Source organism: Pezoporus occidentalis, unplaced genomic scaffold (assembly GCF_034315485.1).
Source record: "Pezoporus occidentalis ecotype Australia unplaced genomic scaffold, CSIRO_AGI_Poc_V1 ctg22, whole genome shotgun sequence".
NCBI lineage: Eukaryota > Metazoa > Chordata > Aves > Psittaciformes > Psittacidae > Pezoporus > Pezoporus occidentalis.
This window is the reverse complement of record NW_026914072.1, coordinates 131,220-156,706: the sequence shown is the minus strand read 5'-3', so window position 1 is coordinate 156,706 and position 25,487 is coordinate 131,220. Positions and strand designations below refer to the sequence as shown.

General features: G+C 44.1%; 1 protein-coding gene across 1 annotated transcript in view; it reads right to left on the bottom strand.

The window, feature by feature from the left end:
- The window catches only part of SWAP70 (switching B cell complex subunit SWAP70), a 50,216-nt gene that overhangs the window by 7,738 nt on the left and 16,991 nt on the right, over window positions 1-25,487 (bottom strand). The window contains exons 4-7 of the mRNA XM_062620128.1: window positions 12,999-13,226; window positions 8,577-8,723; window positions 8,214-8,322; window positions 6,288-6,469 (exon numbers count right to left, since the gene is read on the bottom strand). Coding sequence (XP_062476112.1) covers window positions 6,288-6,469; window positions 8,214-8,322; window positions 8,577-8,723; window positions 12,999-13,226 — 666 coding nt within the window. The remainder of the gene's footprint in view (window positions 1-6,287; window positions 6,470-8,213; window positions 8,323-8,576; window positions 8,724-12,998; window positions 13,227-25,487) is intronic.

Sequence of the window (25,487 nt, the reverse complement as noted above, 5' to 3'; positions counted from 1 at the left end):
ACTAGTCACAGACCTCCAGCTAGATTCTGCCCCACTGACCACAACTCTCTGCCTTCTTCCTTCCAACCAGTTCTTGATCCACCTCACTACCTGATCAAGCCCACACTTCCTTAGCTTATCTATGAGGATGCTATGGGAGACAGTATCAAATGCCTTACTGAAATCAAGAAAAACCGCATCTACCACCCTACCATCATCCATCCACCTAGTTACTTGCTCATAGAAGGCTATAAGGTTGGTCAAACATGACTTCCCCTTGGTAAAGCCATGTTGGCTGCTCTTAATGACCCCCTCATCCTTGATATGCCTAGAGATGGTGTCAAGAATAAGTTGTTCCATCACGTTTCCAGGGATGGAGGTAAGGCTGACCAGTCTATAATTACCCGGGTCCTCCTTCTTGCCCTTCTTATAGACTGGCATGATATTTGCCATCCTCCAATCCTCAGGCACCTCACCTGTTTCCCACGACTTACCAAAGATGATGGAGAGTGGCTCAGCAATGATGTCTGCCAGCTCCCTCAGCACCCGCGGGTGTATTCCATCTGGACCCATCGATTTATAGATGTCCAGATTACTTAACTGATCCCTAATGCAATCCTCATCTACCAAAGCACACTCCTCCTTTATCCTGACTCCTTCCGGGGCTATAGGGATCTGGGTCCCCTGGGGAGAGTCTGCAGGAGTAAAGACAGAGGCAAAGAAGGCATTCAACAACTCTGCCTTCTTTATATCCTCTGTCTCCAGGGCACCCACCTCATTCAGCAGTGGGCCTATACTGCTTCTTGTTTTAGTTTTATTCGCTATGTATTTGAAGAAGCCCTTTCTATTGTCCTTGACCCGACTTGCCAGATTAAGTTCCAAGGAGGCCTTAGCTGTCCTAATTGCTTCCCTACATTCTCTAACAGCTGTCCTATATTCCTCCCAAGTGGCCAGCCCCTCCTTCCATAATCCATAGATTCTCTTTTTCTATATGAGTTTGCCCAGCAGTTCCTTGTTTAACCATGCTGGTCTCCTGGCTCCCCTACTTGACCTCCTACTCATTGGGACACTCTGATCCTGAGCTTTGAAGAAGTGGTCCTTGAATGCTGACCAACTATCTTGAGCCCCTTCACCACCTAGTACCCTTTGCCATGATACTTCCCTTAGCAATTGATTGAAGAGGCCAAAGTTTGCCCTTCGGAAATCCTGAAACGTGGCCTTGCTAGGTATTCTGTTCCTCCCACACAAGATCCTAAACTCCACCATCTCATGGTCACTGCAGCCCACGCTGCCATTGACGGTCACTACTTCAACCAGACCCTCCTTGTTGGTGAGTACCAGATCCAGCAGCGTTCCTCTCCTAGTTGGTTCGTCCACCATTTGCATTAAGAAGTTATCATCAATGCACTGGAGGAACCTCCTACACTGTGAGTGACTGGCTGTGTAAGTCTTCCAGCAAATATCGGGGTAGTTAAAATCCCCCATAAGGACCAAGGCATGTAGTCATGAGGCTGCTTTCAATTGCCTGTAGAAAGCCTCATCAACTCCTTCGTCCTGATCACAACTGTGCCACCCGTACCAGCCTGTCCCTTAATTCGCACCCACAGACTTTCGACTTGGTCCTCATCTGTCCCTGGACAGAACTCAATACATTCTAGTCGCTCTCTCACATAAAGAGCAACTCCATCACCTCGCTTTGCTGATCTATCTTTCCTAAAAAGGACATAGCCATCCATAACCACATTCCAGTCATGTGAGCTGTCCCACCATGTCTCTGTAATTACCACCAGATCATAACCATTAGACTGCACACAGACTTCTAACTCCTCCTGTTTATTCCCCATGCTGCGTGCACTGGTGTACAGGCATTTCAGGGAGCGAGCAGAGCACGCTAGTGGCACCCTTGGAAGGCGGGAGGCTTCCTGGTCTTCATTCATACTAGAACATTGCCCCACTAGTTCAAACCCAGCTACAACCCCCTCGCACTTCAAACCTAACCTAGAGCTCTGTGAGTGAGCTCTACTAACTCTTGCCCTGGTACCCTTTTTCCCCTGCAGGACAGCGTTTAAACAACTACGCTTTCCCTCAAATGAAACAACAGATTGAGAGTTCTCCCTGGTCTGCCATCCTTCAAGCCCTAGCATGTTTCTCTTGGGCTTGTCCCCAACAGGCCCAGTTATCTCCCCTTCCTACCTAGTTTAAAGCCCTGTCGATGAGCCCTGCTAACTCCTGCCCCAGAAACCTTCTCCCCCCTCTGGGACTGATGTATCCCACCTGCCACCAGCAAACCAGGTGTCTCATATAGCAGCCTATGATTGAAAAACCCAAACCCCTGCCTTTGGCACCAGTCACGTAGCCATATATTGATCTGCAGTCTCTTCTTATTTATCACTTCACCTTTGCTTGTAACAGGTATGTAACCACTTGCACTCCAGACCCTCTAACCAGCCGTCCCAGGGCCCTGAAGTCTCTCTTCATTGCCCTTGCCCTGCTTGTAATAAGTTCATCACTGCCAACCTGAAAAACCAGCAGCGGATAGTAGTCAGAGGGCTGCACCAGATCAGAGTTTCCTTTTAACATCTCCAATGCGAGCCCCGGATAGGCAGCAGACTTCCCTGTGGTATGGATCAGGTCGACAAATGGGCCCTTCTGTTCCCCTCAGAAGGGAGTCACCCACCACAATTACTCTTCTTTTCTTCTTCATTGAGGAAGTTCTAAGGCATGGGGGTGAGTGACAAGCCCTAGGTGACTCACTAGATGGATCTACCCCTCCATCTCCATTAACCTGGCCCTGTAGTTCCAAGACCTCATACCTGTTACTCAAGGGCAACTGGGAGGAAGGAAGGGATTGTGAGGGTTTTCGCTTACCTCTCCGAGGAGGGACCTCCCTCCATACTTCCTTGTCCCTTAAGTTTACTCCTTCTGTCTGACGGTAGGAGGGAAGGGGATCCGTCACTTGTTCAACCACTTCCCTCTGCCCTTGCCTTAGGGTGTGGCTCCACCAATCAACTTCACTTTCACGCTCTCTGATAGCTCTCAACCTTTCTACGTCCTCTCTCAGTTCAACCACCTGCTTAAGCAGGTCATCCACTTGCTGACACGGCACACAAGCAGTGTTGCTGGCTCTCTCCGATACAAGTGCCAGGCTCAGGCATTCACTGCAGCCAGAGACCTGCACGGCCACATGTCTGCAGGAAGGCTCAGTCTGGGTACCCACGTTATTCCTCGCTACAGGTTTTGATCGAGTGGTGACCATGATCTATCTGGTCCATTGGTCCGTCTACGTCTCTCTGCACAAGCGAGCAGTCCTTCCTCCTCCTGCGCTCCAGGCGAGTCCTCTTCATCGGGCGGTCACCCCACTCGCCTGCCCGCGCAAACGGCCTCGACCCCCTCTGCTCGCCGCGCTCCCCGGGCAGGTTTTTAACCGCCCACAGCTGCCGCCGAGCCTGCTGCCTCCGCCCCCTGTGAGTCTGCTGCTGCCGTCAGCTGAGCTGCCGGCTCCTGGGCAAGTCCTGTTGAGGACTTGAGGCTCCCTCCTCAATGGCTTTTGTTGCTCTGAGTTGAGGCTCCTGGACGCTGATCTCTCCCCGGTGTTGCAGGCGTCCTCTCTCAATCTACTCACCTCAGCAACTGATTACAATTGATTACCTCAGCAATTGATTCACCTCAGCTTAAATGATGCCAACCTTTCAGAAGTAGTATTGCTCCTCTGCCAGAGCATTTAAACGCATGTAATTGTATTCAGATCCAAGACACCTACTTAAGTGAAATTTTCTTTTGGTTTCCTTCCCTACTTTGAAATTAAACAAACATCATTGCCAATACTGAGCTGAGAGAGCGAACGTGCAGAGCAACAGGCAAGGGTGGGTGCTAGGCTTCTGCCAGAGCTCAACAATACACTGCTTGTCTACTCTATCAGTAACTTCCTGCTTAATTCATGTCAGAGGACATCAGTTCCTGTCAGGTAAGATTACTCACAACTGTGCAGGCTAGGGGAAAGTCCCAAATGTTGGGGGTGCATGGAAAGGGGGAATCCACAGGAACACATGATTCCAGCAGGGGTTAGTTACCAAGCACAGAGTCTCTGTAGCCCACAGTTGACCCCAGATTGAAACAGAAAGGGTACACAAGTCCTGTGCATGCTCTCTTGGTAATAAAACCTTACCTTTCAGTCTGTTCAATACGTGTAGCTCAAAATCCCATTTAAAAAATATGGAAAAAAATCTATTGTAGATAAAGGCTCTTATTCTTCTGATTTTTTTTTTAGTGCAGGAGCTATCAAAATACAAACCAGTCTCAGAGTGCACTTTGGCAGATGCTGCATAAAGTGGCTCACTGCCATCAGAAGGCAAATCTAACTCTAGGTTTTCCAGAACAATTCAGTTTCCTGAACCATTCACAAAGCCTTTTCCTTGAAGAACGTTTTTCCAACTAGTCAAACACTAAGTCCCTCCAACACACTGCCCCCACTGATTTCACTTGGTCAAAGTGCAGTAGTTCATGTCAGAGACTAAGCTACTACCCTTGAGAAACCATTTTAATCCAGCACACTTCAAAAGATGCTTCTTGCCCCAACTCTCTTCAGTTTATCCACTGTGATTTCTACAACATTCCCTGGAGCCTGTCAACATCTTCCTGCTCCTTTGGTGTTGCTCTCATATTATCTTCCCCCCTTTTTCTCCATAAAGTAAACTCAATACAAAAATCCAGCCCTGTGATTTCTGTTAACAGGTACATTACTTACCAGCAACTTGCAGGTAACACAGGTTATCCTTTAAAGCATATTTTACATTCTGAATTTTAAACACGTTAGAATACAGGTGATCAAATTAAATTTAAAAATGTTTTTCCACTGTCAGACCCCATTTAAGGCAAACAGAGCAATACACACATCGGTGGTGTCAGTGCGAAGGTAACTGAAAAAAAAGACAAATTTGTCTTCACCACAAATTGTGTCTTAATGACAAGACTTTTTAAAGATACATTTTGGATTACTTTATTTGCTTTCTAGACTCAGCAGCTCTAATACGTTCTCACAATATTTATAGCTTCCCCCCACTGCAAAGATTAAAGCTTCTTCTAATTGAGGGCTAAAATTAGTGTGTTTTATTCATTAAAAACTTGGGCAATGATGCACACTTGTCCTAAATGGGAATGCAAAAAAAAAAAAAAGTCAGTTTAGGAAGGCAGTGAATGAAACGCTCCTTAGACCAAGCACAGAACAAAGAGCTGGACTGCTCTAGCAACAGGGACTCAGCAGCCGAAATGTTAGGCAGAAGTGGCAAGCGAGGCATTTGATGGTGATTTAAGCTATTTCCAAAGCACGCTCCTCATTAAAAGGTATCATAGCAGTAAAAGCCATAGTAAGTCTTCCTGCAAGCCTTTAAAAAGAAAAGATAGAAAGTATATCTGGATACTGATGAAGTCTCTGTGGAGAACTATTGCAGAGATAATTCCAAAGATCCATAAGCATGTTCCATCTACTGCTAAGAGTGTGCAGCCACAGCAATGGCACCTCTGTGTCTCCTGCCAGTCATTAGACTAAAATGCCATTTACAAAGAAAATAATGCATTCAGCAAGTCTACTGCTAATACTCAAGAGATTTCTAGTCCAATTCTCAGGCTTTCAGAAGTCAATCCAGCACTTAAAACAAACACATATTTAAACAGTTTATAAATGGTTACTATGTGTCTCAGCTCTGTAAATCTTTTACAAACTAATAAAATTACACCTATACAACTCACAAAATCACTTTGCACCTTTGGGACCTTTGTAAATTAAATTTCTATCTATCTCTGAAAACAACTACCGTGTGAAAAGAACAGCTGCCCATGCATACAATTCGCATACTGTAACTTTGGAAACATATCTAAGAAAATCTTAACGTAAAGCCCCAGGTTTGACAGGTATGTGACACAAAAAAAAACAAAAAAACAAAACCCCCACAGGTAACTAAAAACACTAGATTCTCTAGTCCCCAGACACCAGCCACACAGCCAGGGCTTTCTTCTACACTAGCTTCACAACACCCCCATAAGTACAGGGTACAGGGCTGGGCCACGTGATTTACCCTAAGCCTGCTAACAGTGCTTACAACCTGCTGTGATCAGTATTGAAGGCTTTACTGCAGCTCAACCAGCAAATCTACATGCTCAGAGCACTGATGCTTACACAAGCTCACCTCCTCTCGAGGCATTCACTCATGAACACCTGAACAGGAAATAGGTGCCTAATTACACTTCAAGAAGCCCAGCTGAACCACAGAGATCGAGCTTAAAGTTTGAAGGTCAGCAGCTCCCACTCCCACCTTTCGCACAGTCTCCAGTTCCTTCTGCTTGTTCTCGTTGGCCATTTGCAGCTCTTTCATCTGCCGCTCCAGCTCTTCATGCTCAGCTAACAGCTTCTGGCGCAACAATTTTCGTTTCTGGCGTGCTTCTTTGTGGGGTGGAGGGCTCCCCGCTCTCAGAAGGTTTACAGTGGTCTGTATGGCTGGAAAAGAGCATGGCAGACCAAGGGAGAGAAACAGAACACCAGTGAAGGGAAATGCTACACTTTCAGGATAGCTTTAATGAATAAATATTTGTGGTAGTGTGTTATTTGTTAGTTTGGGGTTTTTCTTATGGTATTTTTAAATCAGAAATAACTGTTGTCAGTGCTCCTAACTCTCATCGGGCTAGCTATCAACACAAACCAAAAGTGAAAGACACAGCTTTCATTATTGGCTGTTGCCTGCAAGGATAAGGTCTGGCAATTCCAATACTGATTTCTAACAGGCCATGGAGGTACAAGCAACTTGTACACCTAGGTGTAAAAAAAACAAACAAAAAAACACAAAACAAAAAAAAACAAATGAAACAACCAAAAACCCCAACACTTCAAGATTTCCTACTACCCAGATTCAGCAACTCTAACGAGTTAGTAAGATGTTACCCAACATATGCGTCACTTCTCTTGGACCAACCTCAAATCCTTTATTCTTACTGATACTGCAAGGGAACACATCCTCCCAGTAAGCCGCTTGCTCTCATTCAGTTACATTCAATAAGGAAATATCCAGCTGAGGAGTTGCAGATGAATTTGATATTTTATTCACCAACTACAACTGTAAAAACATATCTCCTCTTGGAACTAAGTAATCACAGAATCACAGAATCCTAAGTGTTGGAAGGGACCTCAAAAGATCATCTAGTCCAACCCCCCTGCAAGAGCAGGGTAACCTAGAGTACATCACACAGGAACTTGTCCAGGCGCGCCTTGAATATCTCCAACGTAGGAGACTCCACAACCCCCCTGGGCAACCTGTTCCAGTGCTCTGTCACTCTCACAGTAAAGAAATTTTTCCTGATGTTGACATGGAACCTCCTATGCTCCAGTTTACACCCATTGCCCCTTGTCCTATCACTGGACATCACTGAAAAAAACCTAGCTCCATCATCCTGACACTCACCCTTTACGTATTGGTAAACATTGATGAGGTCACCCCTCAGTCTCCTCCAAGCTAAAGAGTCCCAGCTCCCTCAGCCTCTCCTTATAAGAGTTTGCCCTTCGGAAATCCAGAAATGTGGCCATTTGCCATACATCTGACTAGTGCAATTAAAAACATGCTTTAGGTAAGGAGGGAAGTGCAAATGAAAGCACACAGCTCTAAATATAGAAATGCTGCACATACTTCAAGGGCAGTGGCAACACTGGCTTTGCAAGGACTTCCACCTTACTCTGCAAAAGATGTATGTAACTGTCTTTTGGCACATATGTGGGAAGGTGTTACAGAAGGTGTCAATTTCACTGTGGGAATAGAAAAGAAAGCCCTAATGGCCAGCTGTATCCTCAGCTCACCAAATCATACTACCCCAAGTGAAAGTAAAAGCAAAGCTAGTATTTTACTGTGCTGAAATGAACAAGCTTTCCCCTTCTTCCCAAAAGCAACAATTTACAATGTATTTCCCCTTCCCCATCCCTAGAAGTACAGCCAATATGGAAAAAGCAAACAACAATAACTATCAATTTCACTTTGGTTACAGCTGCCTAAAGGCGCCTAAATGACAGAAAGAGAGTCCCTTTACACATATCCTTAGTTCTTCCTAAATCTCAGGCTCCGTAAAGATCCTTTCCATGTGCCCAAAACTGGGACATCAAAACTCACCAGACCAAGAATTTCAATTCTGAGCAAAGCACAGCTTCAAGACTTCAGCTTACCTTATCTTTCACATGACTAAGATTTTCGAAGCCTCACCTTGAATCCACTCCTGCTTCTTCTTTTTATCAGAGGCACTGATCTCAAAGCTTTTATCAAGACATTTTATGAGAAAAAGGCATTTCTTTCCATCTTTGTCAGGCAAGGCCTAGAATGGGTAGCAAAATGATTAGCCCTGCAAACACTGAAATCTAAGTTATATTGTCAAGTATACATATACATATGCAGTTATTTGTTACAGAGCCACAAATAACAGCACTAAGAATCTTCATTAAGTGCGTTTATGAACTGGATTTTCTTAAATGAAGTAACAAAAGCTGTGCTAATGAAAGATATCGGACCCCCACACATAAAAAAGATTCATTCTTATCACAGTTTGTTGTTTGTTTGGTCCTTTTTCACCTCTACACAACAGTTGCCATCCAGAATGATGTCTCCCTTCTTGTCCTTCAAATCTTCACTTACATAGTAGGAAATAATATTGGGTTTTAGCACAAACCATCGTTCCATCCAATTTTTCCTTTTGTGTCCTTTTTTCAGCATATAGCCCTGTAAAAAACAAGAGATCAGCTGAAATGCCCAGCCTCCATTGAACTGCCTGGTCTTTTGTTTCTATGGCTTAAAGGTTCAATAAAGCACACAGAAAAGTCAGCTCAAGACCCTAAACACTTCATCTATACACTTCCATTCCTAGTACAGGCACACTAGTACAGCCTAGTACAGCCCATGAGAAACTACTTACTGTTCTTCTGTCCAGATTTTAAGTAACTGGGTTACCTGAAGAATTGAACAATTATTATTATGCCATTATCAAGTCACCGTTAATGATCCTTTTTGACGCTGAAGATGGATGAATGAACTGGGAGGCGGTGTGTCCACTGCTACCGTGGCAACTCCTGTGTGTCCCTGCCCAAGTTATTTGGTTCTTAAATTGTAGGAACCTGTTCTGACCTAATGGTGAGATCCTATCAGACCACAAAGATGTGCTTTTAAGTACCACTGCTGTGGAGCAACAGAAAAAGACAAGAGTCCACTGGGCAGAATCAGCACATCCATACAGCCATTTCCCTGAAATCTTAAAGGAGCTAATGATTACTTTCAAGGTTTTTTTGTTAGACAGAGTTAACCTTAAGTAGCCTTCAAGAGTGCACACTGCATGTGAAGGATCCAGCACCTCTTATTATAGCAAACAACTTTCAAAAGTACAGGAATGAGAAAACAAAAGCAACAAAAATGCATGCGAGAAAGGCAGGAATGTCAACACATCACTTTTCTGCCTTAAAAGAGTTTCTTTTCCATTTCTGTCTTTCAGACATGATTTTAAAATAGTGAATCCAATCCTGGCTATTAACTTCAACACTGATAAATACTTGAATCAAAATTTCCTTATTTCCCCTCAGTAACTTAACCCTATTGGCAATATCTGTTAAAATCATAAAGCTGGCACTTTTGTATTCCCACCACCAAATACACACTGGAGTTAACTCTGAAGTCAAAGACACAATTCATCCTCTCTCCATAACTTTAAAGCACATAATCCTCCATTAAATTAGCCAGTAAGGACAGTGATGTTCTCTTTGATGAGCTTTAATAGTTTTCTTCAGTCAGAGATGTGTTCAAGGTCAGATTTACGGGGCTTGGAGCAACCTGGGTCTAGTGGAAGGTGTTCGTGCCTGTGGCAGGGGGGTTAGAACCAGATGACCTTGAAGGTTCCTTCCAACCCAAACCATTCTATAATTCTATGACATTTGTCATTGCTAAGACTCACTTGTAATACCTTAACGACAGCTGTTACTAGAAATCAGTTCTATGTGGATTCACACACCAGTGACAGATATGGGCCTGTATCTACAAACTGTAAATCCAGCCTGTTATGGGATACTCCCAGGGACGAAGCAGAAACACTTCTGTCCTGGGAGTGGCTCTACCCTGGCAACATACCTATTTAGCTGCACCCCACTAAAGAAACAATTACATATAGGATACTTCAATGAGTATGTTAGAGAAACTGGTAACAGAACCATACTCCTGGCATCTTTTTTGGATGGGATATGGGAAGACTGGGGGTGCCTGGATTTTAAAGGAACAGAGTTGTACCTTGATTTAAACAACGCTAAGTTTTTGCTCACAGTATTTAATTTTCTTTGAAAGAAAATCCACTTGCAAGCCTTAACAAAACTATTTTGAAAGAAGATAAGCCCATACTTTGTCACTGAGCTTTATATACAGTTAAAAGAATAAAAATTAAAATCTTCTGTAATGACAATAAATAGGCTGGTATTATGATCAAATCATCCCAGCTGACCTCTATTGAGCATTAACATATCTAAAACAAAAGCAGCAATACTAAGTGCAGTTACACTAGTAACCCTGTTACACGTTACCTGGTGTTGCTATGGTGATTCAAAAACTCTGTCAAGGAAAAGGATGCCTGGAGAATGATGTAATAATTGGTCATTCTTTCAGGCATTTTTAGTGATCTTATCCAGGGCACTGCTGTGACCTAGTCAGTTTTTAATCTAGAGTTTCGCCAGTATTTCTGCTATGTCTGCCCTTTCTGAAACCATAACCCCTGATTATTTACATACTTATGACAGGCTTCTAACTTCAGAAAAAAGTCAAATCACAGATGAAACTGAAACACCTACATCAACATAGCTATGAACAAGCCGTACAGAAAGCACTGTATTCCAAGTATTCCAGATTAAGAGGATGAAAGAAGTTGGAAAGGAGACCAAGGAACATTTTTCTGTAATGGGTTTTAGCTACAGCAATTTTTGACACAAGACAACGAATAAATGTGTTGTGACATATTCAAGTCAAAAGTGTCTTTCTGTAGAGGCCTGAGGGAAATTAAAAGTTAGGACAGTTGGAGCAGCTCTTTTGCTTAAAACACTAAACAAAAAAAGAAACAACCCCTACACGTACAGCTTATCTATGCTCAGCTCCTCTAGCCAGTTAAACGTGGCCAGAACCACGGCCGTGCCTATTCCCCTGTGCCATCCCACCCCCTGCTCCAAAGCAGGAATGTGCAGAGAAACAGCTTTGTCCGCCGCCTCCGCACTTGGGTCTGAGGTCTGGGTGGTCACAAGGGCATGTGAAGGGCTCCCACAGCTTCAATCTTTCATGCCTTCAGTACAAGTCATAACCAGGTGCTTCCTCCACCCCACCCCCTGACACACTGAATTTGCTTTCAAAGCCAGGTCAGACTGGTATTTTCCCCTCAAATAGCTGCAAAATCTTTACCTATTATTTCAGTGCATCAGCAGCTTCTCATCTTGCAAGAGCCCACTGACAACCCCTGGGAATCTTTTCACACCAACCATCATGTGACAGGCCACCTCTTTCAGAAAACTAGTATCACAAATGTCAACTATCACTGCTACCCTCTATAGGCCTCAGGGATCCAGGATAAGTGTACAATAAAAAGGGTAGTATGATGCTTGACTACAACATGTCATTCATTAATACCTTTAAGTAATCACAGACTTTAATAAACTGAACCAGACGCCTGTAAGTCACACAGGGAGCTCTGTCGTCCATTAGGCTAGTGACTGTCCAGGAGGTGTTGGGCCAAATCTTGACACAAGCTATTTTTATGTGTCAAGGAACTATTCAAAGACACTCAGACATCCTTGGGAAAGAGGCGCAGCCACTGAGAGAGGAAAGGAAGGAGACAGTAAAAAAAAGGTGGATAGGGAGGTGAAGAGAGAGCCACAATGCAGTATCAAAACTGAAAAGAAATCCGATTTCCCCACAAGCCTCAAGTGGAAGGACTGACCTGACACTGGTTATTTATTTTTTCATGGTATTAAACTCCAGAATGACTTCATTTTGCCCTTAACTGACTATGTGTCCCCAGCCCTCACCTCTAACAGGCAACCAGCTGTTAACAAAAATAGACTTTCGCATTGTTCTGTGGATATTCTGAAAGAATTTCCTGTGCCAAGACTTTCTGACATTTCTTCAGAACAACTTAGGAAAGCCTGCCTTTGTTTCTCTCCTCACCAAGAATCCAAGAAATCAAAGATGAAAAAAATTCTCTGTCCGTCAGGTAAGAGTCAATTTTAAAGAGTCCTCTAGGTAAGCTCTGCTGTGACAGGTATAGTTTCCATTAAGGAAAATACAGTTTTAAAAGCCATTGCTAAACTGATAATCCAGCCACTGGAAACCCAAAGAAACTGATGATTGACAGACGTTTGATAAGAATATGAAGGCCAGAATGACTTCTTGTGTTTAAGAATGGATAAGCTGTCAGTCACATAGCCTGCTAAGCAGAACATGAAGAGAGGAAGCTCTGGAACTCTTCTACACTTTTCTGCCCAGTTTGAAGTGATACAACTTAGAAGCAGACCTTTCAGCTGGAGCAGTACTTCTGTCCAGAAGACCTTATTTGCATACAGACATGATCATCAGCACAATGTTTATTGGCTACAACATAACTGAAACTAAAATCCAGTATCTTCTAAGACTGAAGAGTTGTCACCAGTTTAAGAACTGACAATGTGTTGCAGCTATTCTGTCAGCTAACAAGCAGTTCATACTAGTATAAAAAGGTCACATTTCAAGACGGAGCACACGTCTTTTAAAAACACTCTCCCAACAAGCAACTCAATCGTAATAGTGCAACAATTACAGCAATCTGAACAGTAGCGCAACTTCTCTTTTTTAAAAATAAGCTCAGATTGAAGAACCTTTGTGTCATTTACCTCATTTCCCCTGCTCATTATGCATCAGGTAAAGAAATTTCAGTACAAGTTGAACATTTTCTAATTATGCAATACATTTTTCTACTCCAAAGGATTATTTCTCTGTGGTTCTCACCTGTTTGAGTACATCTAATATGAGCTCATTAAAGACTTCATTGATTGCCATGGACACCGTCTGTTGGTCCATTCCTTTACTAAACTGCCCGCTGCCAATGAGATCAATCAGCTCCCACGCAGAAAGACCTTCTCGACTGGTGTTGAGAGCAATCTTGTAATGGTCAAACTGCTCCTGCTGCCAGCCTGTTCCCATTGCTTCAGTGAGTTTTTTAAGTAAATATTCAATCTGTACAGGAACACAAACAGAAATCAATCATTTTCAGCAGGAATGGAAACCAAGTGTTTCAGAGGTGTAAGTTAAGCTTCCCTAGACTATGATTACAGCTGGATTCCTGCATTCACATGAAGGCTCCTAAGCGTAGGTGGTTTAGTTAGCGAAGAGTTTAGGCTCCTGTCTCAGTTGAACTTTTGACTGCCAAGCCCTTCCTGCAGCTACTTTCCATTATAAAGAAACAAAGAATTGACCTGTCAGCCTCTTTTAACATTTTAGATTCCTACAGAACACATGGGACCTTTCCTGCAACAGCTTCCAAAATACAGTTGGGAGCCATGGCTGAAGCGTGAGAAAGCAAGAAGTTCCAAAAAGTATTCTGGTGAGATAAAAAACAAACAAATTAGAAAAAGCAAGAAAAGATGGCAGTTTGAACAAGAAGAGAAATGAAAAACTACCAAGGTATGATCACCTATCTTAGCCTTCACCTGACCCCTCTTCTCTAGCTCTCAAGCACTCCATCACTGGACACAATCTTGGCAGATTGTATCAAGAAAAGTAAAAGGACATTTTTTTCACGTCCACTTTTATTGTTTCCAAAATAAAATCTCCTTTTCCTTTCATCTTTTATCATTCTGTAAGCATTACCATACACAGGGTAATAACACTAGTCAAAATAAACACAAGAATAGAAAAGAGGGAAAGAAGGCTGGGTTTCTTCTTTTGTCTGTTTTTTTTTAATGTTTTAAACTCATCGCTGTTCGCTCTTTAAACTACTTCCCAATATTTTAAACTAAGTCCATCTACAGCTTTGAGCATATGCAAAATGCTTTTAATGGCTCTTTAACAAAATATTTGGTGAGAGCCTTCCTACAAAAACCTCTACACAACAAAATAAAAGCCAGGCTTCTAATTTTATAGGACTGAAGTCAGAGCACACCAATTAGAGCATTTAATTTGTTTTTGAAGACAGACCAAGCTAATGTGGCTGCCTGCCATCTTGGGTAATGGCTCAGACTGTGTTTCTCCACTTCACTACCTTCAGCAACCAGCAAAGCCACCTGCACCCTCCCTAAGGAGGAAGCCTGGGGAGAGGGTGCTCAGTAATCACGCACCAGCCCACCACAGGGACAGGGGAGCACCAGTTCCACCAAGAGCTGGCCTTTCCCTCCAGTCACAAGACAGCACTGAGCCACTTCTGGGAGGTCAGTCCACAAAACCCCAGTGAGGGCTCATCCCAGCTGCCCTGCTTCTGTACAGGCACAGGGAGGGAAATGCGCAGACATGCAGAGGGAAAGCAACACGATTCTTTCAGGTTCTGCTGTGCACATGGAAGTAACAAAGTTTTCCTCAAATGCTGCTTTTCTGAAGCATTTCTTCAGGTTGGTCTGCTTCGCTTTCAGTTTGCCTATTTTAGGTGTGGTTTTGGAAACACCAAGAGTCTGAATCCTGTTATCAAAAATGACTAAGCTGTACAACATGAACTCATTGAAAAGTGGTGGAAACCAAATGACTTCTAGGACTTCTTTTTTCTAATCACCAATGCTAGTTCACCTCTGTTCCTCAGCACTGCTTGAAAACACCATGAAATTTCTCCTACAAGTAAGAAAAACCCTGGCTGAGAGAAAGATGATGTTTGACCACAGAACAAATTGATTTTCCAGCTACAGCTCAGAGTTACCTTTCAGCTTGTCTAACAGGCTTTTAAGCACCCAGCCTGAGAGATTTGGGGTTACAAAGAAATAAAGAAGTGTTTTTTCCCCACAGATTTCACCACAAGGACTCCAAGGTCTCAAGGGTTTGATGCAGCATGCACACTAATTCTGTGGCTGCTGCTTCTCTCTCTTGCAATTAGTACAGTTGTAAACCTCTTTCCTTTCCCTCGTATCTGTGATCAAGAAACACAAGCGTGTAGCAGAACACACTCATCTGTCAAAGCAGTAAATTACCAAAATCACCCCACAGATAGGGCAGCTTTTCTTACTGTTTCAGCTCAATAAGTGTTCTTAGACACACAGCCCCTACTCTAGTATCACATGGACTAATGCTACAGTAAAATGGAGAAGCTACTGAAAGCTGCTGCATGGTCTAGAGGAAAGTTCCTGCTCCGCTGAATGAGCAGCAAGTGCATATGAACCGCAAGGTGGGAACTGGGGGAAGCAAAGTCCCTCCCACTGTAAGTGAAGATCAGGTTCATGACCATTTGAGGAACCTGAACATACGTAAGTCTATGGAATGAGATCCATCCCTGAGTCCTGAAGGAACTGGCTGATGCAGTTGCCAAGCCACTCTGCATGATATTTGAGAAGTCATGGCAGTCAGGAAAGGTCCCTGGTGACTGGAAAAAGGGCAATATCATACCCATTTTTAAAAAGGATGGAAAGGAGGACCCTGGGAACTACCAACCTCAGCCTCAACTCTGTGCCTTGGAAGATCACGGAACAGATTCTTCTAGAGCTATGCTGGGGCACATAGAGGACAGGGAGGTGATTTGAGTCAGCCAGCAAGGCTTCACCAAAGGCAAGTCCTGCCTGACCAACCTACTGGCCTTATATGATGGAGTTACTACATCAGTGGACAAAGGGCAGGCTATGGATGTTGTCTATCTGGACTTCTGTAAAGCCTTTGACACAGTCCCCCACAACATCCTTCTCTCTAAACTGGAGAGATACGGATTTGCTGGGTGGACTGTTCAGTGGATGAGGGTTTGGCTGCATGGTTGCATCCGGAGGGTAGCGGTCAATGGTTCAGTGTCTGGATGGACATCAGTGACAAGTGGCATCCCACAGGGGTTCATACTGGGACCACTACTGTTTAATATCTTCATCAAAGACATGGACAGTGGGATTGAGTGCACCATCAGCAAGGCTGCAGATGACATGAAGTTGAGTGGTGCAGTTAACACACCTGAGGGATGGGATGCCATTCACATGGACTTGGACAGGCTCAAGAGATGGGCCCATGCAAATCTCCTAAGGTTTAATGGGGCCAAGTGGAGGGTCCTGCACCTAGGGCATCAAGTTAGGATGGGGGATGAAGGGCTTGAGAGTATCTCTGAGGAGAAGGACCTGGGGGTACTGGTGGATGAAAGGCTGGAGATGAGCTAGCAGTGTGCACTTGCAGCCCAGAAAACCAATTATATCTTGGGCTGCAATCAAAGGAGTGCGGCCAGCAGGACAAGGCAGGTGATTCTGTCCCTCTACTCTGCTCTGGTGAGACCCCACTTGAAGTACTGCGTCCAGCTCTAGAGTCCTCAGCACGGGAAAAGACACAGAACTGTTGAAGAGGCTCCAGAGGAGGGCCACAAAAATGATCAGAGGGATGGAGCACCTCTCCATCAGGTGAGGGAGTTGCAGGGAGAGGTGACGGACAAGCTTAGGGAGTGGCGGTCTTCTGCCTGAAGAAGACTCCAGAGAAACCTTATTGCAGCCCTTCAGTTCTTAAAAGGGGCCGATGAGAAAGATGGGAAAAGACTTTTTAGCAGGGCCTGCTGTAATAGGACAAGGGGTGATGGTTTTAAACTAAAAGAGGAGAGATTCAAGGCTGGATAGGACGAAAAAGTTCTTTACAATGAGGGTGGTAAAATACTGGCACAGTTGCTCCTCATTCAATTCTTGCTAGCAAAGACATGATCTGAACAGAGATCTCTCCAAAAGCAGCATTCAATCTGTACACAAGTGCTAACTGAGAGGGTACGAGGTTTTTGGTGATCAGCAAAGATGACTTTCAGCTCAGCGCCTGCCACCTTAGGAAAGCATCCCTACAGACAACACACCTGCACAGCTGCTTCACCCTCTCCATGCAGGCTGCGCATCCAGGCCTCCTCCTCACAATGCCAGGGCTCTGCTTGCCGTGGTCACCGCTGCTCACATCCAGACTCTTCAACACAAGTCATAAAACAACGCTTTGAACTGGTTCCACACACAGCTCTGAATTACTGACATTAATATAATCACATGAGAGCAAGGAAATTTCAGCATGCCCTTCCAAGCAGACAACATGGAACTTCTACTAGATTTTCAGTAACAAATCCCTAAACAAAACAAAACAAAACAAAAACAACAACAACAAAAAGAAATAAAATCTTTAAAATGCGCTTTGCCAATTTTCACTCTCTGACACCCTTAAGTCAAAAAACTAATCCAAGGCTTTTGAGCACCAATTACAATAAATCCTCAGCACGCAGTTAGGGGCAGGAAGCAGCTTACTTCCTACTTCAGACAAGTATTACAGGAAAAAAAAACAAAACCAACATTCCAAAAAAGTCCTTCCCGGCATGCAAGAACAGGAGCACTGTGAACTCATTTCAAAGCAAACCTCCTAAAACCTGGATTTGACGAGCTGAAACGAGCTCTGGCATCAATGCAGAAGTAACTTTTTTTTCGTCACTTTCAAACCATGTTCTGCCACTCAGCTCAGTCCCTCTGAACAGCATCAGTTCTGAACTATGATCCCGTACTTTAGCTGAAAGGAAAGCTAAAATTACTGAGGCTTAGTTAGGTACATAACATAACTGCCTGAATTCTAAGAAGTAACTAAAAAAAGAAAGTGATTAAAACTAATGAACTTCAACTTTAAAATACATCGCTCCAAGATTTCACAACCTGTTACATTGTTCGAGGCATGCAGCTCTCAAATGCCTTTGGTTAATTATCTCAAAGTACTAGGACTCACTTGCAGATAAAGGGACACACACAAGAAACCATACCCAAATAGACTTTTTTGCTTACACCACACCTTAAACAAACGGTCTGGAGAAGAAGCAATGCAAAACTCTTGGCTAGTACATGTTATCATGTAATGCACTAAAAATGTGTCAACATATGCTTTCCTTTAATGTCATCTGTACACATTTCACCTTATTTTGATTATTAGAACAGATTTAAACAGTTACCAAGTCACTAATATGACCACATATATGCTATAATCCCATTAAAGTACATAAAATATCTCGTTATTTTAAAATACATTAACTCTTCTTAAATGAAAAGGACCTGTGCATATTACAACTTAATTTTTAAAAAAGCAAAAAACAACAAAAAAAAGAAAACAAAAAAACAACCCCAACCAGCCAAACAAACAAAAAAAGAACCAAAAAAAAAACAAACAACCCCACAAAAAAACAATCAAGCTTTATCTTATATTCAGGTAAGTACATGACTAACCTAAGCCCCCAGAAAAGAATTACCTAACATTATCTGCTCCATAGTAACAGTGAGTGTTGCACTGGGGTATAAATGTGGAAACAAGTGTGAGGTAAATATAAAGAAATAAGTTGCATCAATGTGGAAGCAAGTAAGAAACCATTCATTATGTGCTCAAATGAGGAACTTCTGAGAGCAAACGTTTCCCCTCTGCCACAAAGAGACATGTCAACTCAGCAAATAACTGACCAGTTCAGTCTACTGACTCAAACGCAACCTATTTTCATGGTTAAAAAGTAGAGTGTCAAAAAGTAAGCATGAAGCAACATTTGCTGTTATTCTGACTGGACCTGACTTCTGGATACAGACATAAAAACACAGGGTATTGCTAACACTACACACACCAGCATGGACCAACTGGTTCCACAGTATGACAAACAGCTTCCATCTCAAATCAACAGAAGCTTTTCAGCCAAAATTTTGCCAAAAGAAAACAAAAATTATATAAAGAACAGCAGCTCTTTAACATGAGCTATGCCGTCTGTTTGGAATCTTCTTTCAGAGGGCACTTAATTTTCGTATGTTTCAAAACCCATTTGTTGTTCTTTTCCAGGTATTCCTGGCACTACCCTCCATATGGAATGAAGTATTATAGATACTTAACATATTTCTCTGGCATACAAGTGGGTCTCTTGGAAGATGAAAAATGAAAAGTAACATCAAGGAGGCCTTCATGGCCAACAAAGTATGGCAGACAAGGCCATTCTTGTCTACATGAACTACTCTATAATAGATCATACTATTTAAATAAGGTTTGTGATATTAACAGAGAAGATGTAAAAAGTCTATTCACATTGTATTTCCACAGAATTCTGTGGAAACATGTTACTGGGCAAGAGACATAAAAGCAATCATATCTGCTTTCACAGTCATCAGCAATTCCTTCTTTTCATCCCATCAGAACATCACTTTTAAGTTAAAATTTGTTCCTTCCTTTCCAACAAAAAACTATGTTCATTGTCCACTGTCAACCATTACCTTTCTTTTTAAAGTTAAATTAGCATTAAATAGCACAATAAAGTTCAATTCAAAAAACTTTGTAACATGTAAATCATAAAACCAACCTGCTGCATAAGCTAAAAACTGTCTGATTTTTTGCATCAACTAAGTGAAAGAGTAGCGAAATGGGAAGAACTGATGCAAGTCGTGACGAAAATCTTTCTAACCGCCATCATGAACTTGTACAGATCATGGGTCAATTAAAACCCCACACAAGGAGCTTTCATTCTAGTTGTATCAGGTTTGATTTTTTGCTGAACGGCCAAGCCTCCATCTGCAGTGTTTCATTCACTGTATCAGTTTCTGATACTAGAATGAAGAACCAGGAAGCAAACATGGCCACAACAAACCTTTTCCTGCAAGAAATGCCTCCAGAACTATCTGGTTAAACAATGCCAAGGCACACAAATGAGACTGGAACAACTAAGAGATGAGTTGTCAGGAAGGCTCATGACACTAGAAATATTCCTCCTCTTATGGCTACAGTTCTCTCCACCTTTCTTCCTTTTATTTTATCCTTCTGGTGGAACAGATAATGTCTGTACCAGCTGAAGGAAACACACACATCTGGGATGTCTGCATCTCAGACAATGTAATGGAAAAGACTGGTTGTGAGGATTGGAAGGAGCTCCCACCCAGCCCCCTGCTTTCCAGATGCATTAGCAGTATAGGTGCTTGGTAAAGCTCTGCCCACTGCACCAGGAGGCAGATCTGTTGTTAGCTGAGAATTGTATTGATTCTGAAAGCTGTCCAACAGCACTAATTTTAATTAAACCAAACAAATACAGCATTGTTTCCCTCCAGTCCATCGGAACCTCTCTGCGGATACCACATTTACCCAGTTCACGTAAGTATTTATTCTGCACGTACCAGGGCTCATCACCTGAAAGAGGAGGGAGATTTTCAGATTTTATACCATTCTGTATTTCCCTGGGACATGAGCACCTGTGCAAAATAAAGTCTCCTAGCTGCTTCCAGCTGTCCACCAGTAAAGACAGTCGAGCATGAGGCCATTACCAGCTGAGCCCAGCGCCCCTGCATAGGCACCAGCCCCTGTCTCTTTGTGACTTGACTTAGAATCACAGAATAGTTAGGGTTGGAAAGGACCTTAGGATCACCAAGTTCCAACCTCCCTGCCATGGGCCAGGGACACCTCACACTGAACCATGTCATACAAGGCTCTGTCCAATCTGGACTTGAACACTGCCAGGGATGGTGCATTCACAACCTCCCTGGGCAACCCATTCCAGTGCCTCACCATCCTCACAGTAAAGAACTCTCTCCTTATAGCCAATCTAAACTTCCCGTTTAAGTTTTAACCCATTACCCCTTGTCCTATCACTACAGTCCCTAATGAAAAGTCCCTCCCCAGCATCCCTATAGGCCCCCTTCAGGTACTGCAAGGCTGCTATGAGGTCTCCCCACAGGCTTCTCTTCTCCAGGCTGAACAGCCCCAACTTTCTCAGCCTGTCTTCATACAGGAGGTGCTCCAGTCCCCTGATCATCCTCATGGCCCTTCTCTGGACTTGTTCCAACAGTTCCATGTCCTTTTTATGTTGAGGACACCAGAACTGCACACAATACTCCAAGTGAGGTCTCACAAGAGCAGAGTAGAGGGGCAGGATCACCTCCTTCGACCTGCTGGTCACGCTCCTTTTGATACAGCCCAGGATACAGTTGGCTTTCTGGGCTGCAAGAGCACACTGAAGCCGGCTCATGTTCAGTTTCTCATCGACCAAAACCCCCAAGCCCTTCTCTGCCGGGCTGCTCTGAATCTCTTCACTGCCCAACCTGTAGCTGTGCCTGGGATTGCTCCAACCCAGGTGTAGAACCTTGCACTTGGCTTGGTTAAACTTCATAAGGTTGGCATTAGCCAACCTCACAAGTCTGTCGAGGTCCCTCTGGATGGCATTCCTTCCCTCCAGCGTATCAACCGAACCACACAGCTTGGTGTCATCGGCAAACTTGCTGAGGGCGCACTCAATCCCACTGTCCCAACACCGATCCCTGAGGGACACCACTCGTTACTGTCTCCAGCCAGACATTGAGCCATTGACCGCAACTCTTCGTGTGCAGCCATCCAGCCAGTTCTTTATCCACTGAGTGGTCCATCTGTCAAATTTAGAGCAAGGATGTCGTGTGGGACAGTGTTGAACGCTGTGCACAAGTCCAGGTAGATGACATCAACTGCTCTACCCCTGTCCATCAGTTCTGTAGCACCATCATAGAAGGCCACCAAATTGGTCAGGCAGGATTTCCCCTTAGTGAAGCCATGCTGGCTGTCACCAAGCACCTTGTTGATTTTCATGTGCCTTAGCATGCCTTCCAGGAGATTTTGCCCTCCAAGATTTTGCCAGGCACAGAGGTGAGACTGACTGGTCTGTAATTCCCTGGCTCATCCATTTTCCCCTTCTTGAACATGGGGGTTATATTTCCCTTTTCCAAGTCGTCGGGAACTTCACCTGACTGCCATGATCTTTCAAATATGATGGCCAGCGGCTTCACAACTTCATTTGCCAGCTCCTTCAGGACCCGCGGATGGATTTCATCAGGTCCCATGAACTTGTGCACATTCAGGTTAAGATGGTCTCGAACCAGATCCTCTCCTACAGTGGGCCCAAGGTCTTCATTCTCACAGTCCCTGCGTCTGCCTTCCAAGACTTGGGTGGTGCAGTCAGAGCTTTTGCCAGTGAAGACTGAGGCAAAGAAGTCACTGAGTACCTCAGCCTTCTCCAAATCCTGCGTAGCCAGTTCTCCCAATAGCTTCTGGAGGGGGCCCACATTGTCCCTAGTTTGTCTTTTATTTGCAATGTGCCTATAGAATCCCTTCCTGTTATCTTTCACATCCCTAGCCAAGTTTAATTCTAACTGGGCCTTAGCTTTCCTAACCTGATCCCTAGCTTCTCAGACAACATCCCTGTATTCTTCCTATGCCACCTGTCCTTGCTTCCACCTTTTATAAGCCTCTTTTTTCCCTTGAAGTTTCCTTAGCAGCTCCTTATCCATCCAGGGAGGTCTCCTGGCCCTCGTGCTGCACTCTTTTCTAGTTGGGATGCAACACTCCTGAGCTTGTAGCAGGTGATCCTTGAATATCAACCAACAGTCTTGGGCCCCCCTGGCCTCTAGGGCTGTATCCCATGGAACCTTACTAAGCAGGCTCCTGAAGAGGCCAAAGTCTGCTCTCTTGAAGTCCAGGGCAGTGAGCTTGCTGCACACTCTTCTCACTGTCCTGAGGATCTCAAACTCGACCATCTCATGATCGCTGCATCCAAGGCTGCCCTGGAGCGTCGCATTTCCAACGAGCCCTTCCCTGTTGGTGAGCACGAGGTCAAGCATGGCACCTCTCCTGTCGGCTCCTCTATTACTTGCAGAAGGAAGTTGTCTTCTACACAATCGAGGAACCTCCTGGATTGCTTGTGCTGGACCGTACCGTCCCCCCAACAGATGTCAGGGTGGTTGAAGTCACCCATGAGAACAAGGGCCTGCGAGCGTGAGGCTTTTCCTATCTGTCTATGGAGTGCTTCATCCACAGAGTCCTCTTGATCAGGCGGTCTGTAACAGATGCCCACAGTAATGTCTCCCATAGCTATATTCCCTTTAACCCTGACCCACAAACTCTCTGTGGACTGCTCACCTGTCCCCAGACAGAGTTGCATACTCTCCAGCCCATCCCTAGCATAAAGGGCAACTCCCCCTCCCCGCCTGCCAGGCCTGTCCTTCCTAAAGAGCCTGTAACCTTCCATTCCAACACTCCAGTCGTAGGAGCCATCCCACCATGTTTCTGTGATGCCTGTTATATCATACCCCCGTAAACGTGCACACATCTCTAATTCCTCTTGTTTGTTCCCCATGCTACGGGCATTTGTATAGAGGCATCTGAGCCGAGCTCCAACTGAAGCCGGCTCATTGGCTGGAGCGGCTGGGATATCTCTACATTGCTCCGAGCACTTATTATGGCAACTGACTGGGTGTGTTGGGATGGAATGATGCCTCCCTCCCTCAACACATCTAGTTTAAAGCTTTCTTGACCAGCCAGGCAAGCCTCCTACCAAAACCCCACAGACCAGCTCCACCAGCCCCCACTAGACCTGGCCTTCTAAATTGCGTCCTGTGTTCTAAATACCCAAACCCCTGACTATGGCACCACTGTTCTAACCATTTATTAACCTGGCCAATCCTCCTAGCCTTTTTAAGGTCCTCCCCTTTATCCTGGAGAATTGATTAAAAGACTCTCTGGGCTCCAGAGCCCCTAACCACCTCCCCCAGGGCTCTGTAGTCCAGGCTACTGCTATCTATATCACTAGCACCCACATGGATCACTAGAAGTGGGTAATAGTCAGTGGGACTTACTAGAGCAGGCAGCCTCTCAGCAACATCCCTGATCCGAGCCCCTGGTAGGCAATGCACCTCCCTTGAGATTGGGTCAGCCTGACAGATCAGTGCGTCTGTGACTTCTCTGTGTAACAGATGGATCCTCTCAACCTCGAAGTCACATCCCAAAACTGCACACCTGAACCCAAACTCGTCCCCATGTGGGACTTTACTGACCTTATTTCCCTCAAGTGCAGACCTGCCATCTCTCCCACCACGGCAAGTGAGAAGCTGTTTGGCTTTCAGTCTGTTTGCTAAAGAAGCAACTTCTGGCCCTTGTGTCACCTCTCCATTGCTTTCAAACCCCTCTTTGTAACTGCTCTCTTCAGCCTGAATCTAAGGAAAACTACGTCTCTGTAGCCTGCTTTCCTTTCTCTGGTTGAGCTACAGCTGCTCCCAATTTGCTGCCAATTCAACACCTGGGCAGGGAATCAACACTTAACACTTTGCAGATGGAGGTAACAGCCCCATCTAATTATGTCTAAAATGAAAGGCCTAGCACAGTGGCACTAGTGCAAAAGTACACAATACAGGCAAGAACAAAGGACAGCAGCCCCCATCTTTGGTTAGCGCAGTTTAAACAAAGTTTCACTGTGTTTGCACTGCACTCCTGCACCCAAGCAGGAGAGCTTTCCAGATATGAAATTGTTCAAATGAGTGCAGAAACCACTTATTTAAAAAGAAAGAAAAAAAAAACAAAACAACAAAAAAAACCCACCAAGCTCCACCAGAAAATGAGACTCCCAAGTAGGTCTTAAAGAGCAGCTCCTCCAAAAAAGAGGAAGCAAAGGCATCCTCATAGCCACATGAAGTTGTATCAACACATTCACTGGAGACCTAAGAAGTTCTCTCTGTTATAATCTTCCCATTCACAAGATGGGATGCAAAAATCTTCAAGGGATCACTCTTCTAACCCGAAAGTATGAGACAAGTTTCCTAGTTACTTATAAAGGGAAAACAAAATCTGTGAAACCCAAAAGCCTACAAGGTGGAAGGGAGGGAGGAGGGGAAACAGCTGGATCCCACACAAAGGACTCTGAGCCAGAAACTGCAGTAAATTGTGTGTTGGAATATTCTCAGCCAACAGTAAGAGCAACAGACAGGGAGGGAAGGAAAGCTTGCTCTCTGGCTCAGAAGCTACAGTCACCCATGAGAGGTTTACATTGCTCTCACCAGAACATAAACATCACAGAAGAGCGATGCTTCCATCACCCTTCTCTGTTCTTCACTGTGCAAAAATCCCCTCAGTTTATTTATACATGATGTATAAGTCCTTTTGTAATTAGGCTGCAACATAAAACAGTGAGGACTAGATACAAAATCAAGCTTAATTTTGAACTCAAGAGGCATGAAAAAGTAAATGGAAAGAAAAATACCTTTACTAGGTGAATCTGGAGGTTAGACTTAAGAAAACCTCAGATATAAGAACTTAAAAGGCAGATATGAATGGTCACACAGAGAAAAACCAACACTGACTGAAACCAAGACTTCGCATTTTTATTTTTGGAGTTTTGCGCAAAAGGGCAAATGAGTAAATGTGGAATTTTCTAGAAGCACAGGGAAGACCAATGCAAACAGACAGCGTTCCTCCATCAGCTGATTACATTACCTGTGTGGTCTAAGGCAAAAGGTTAGAGTGAATACAGGCATTGTGTCTGATAAGAACAGAGCAGCCTTTCTTTGCCAGGCTCTTTAAGCTTTC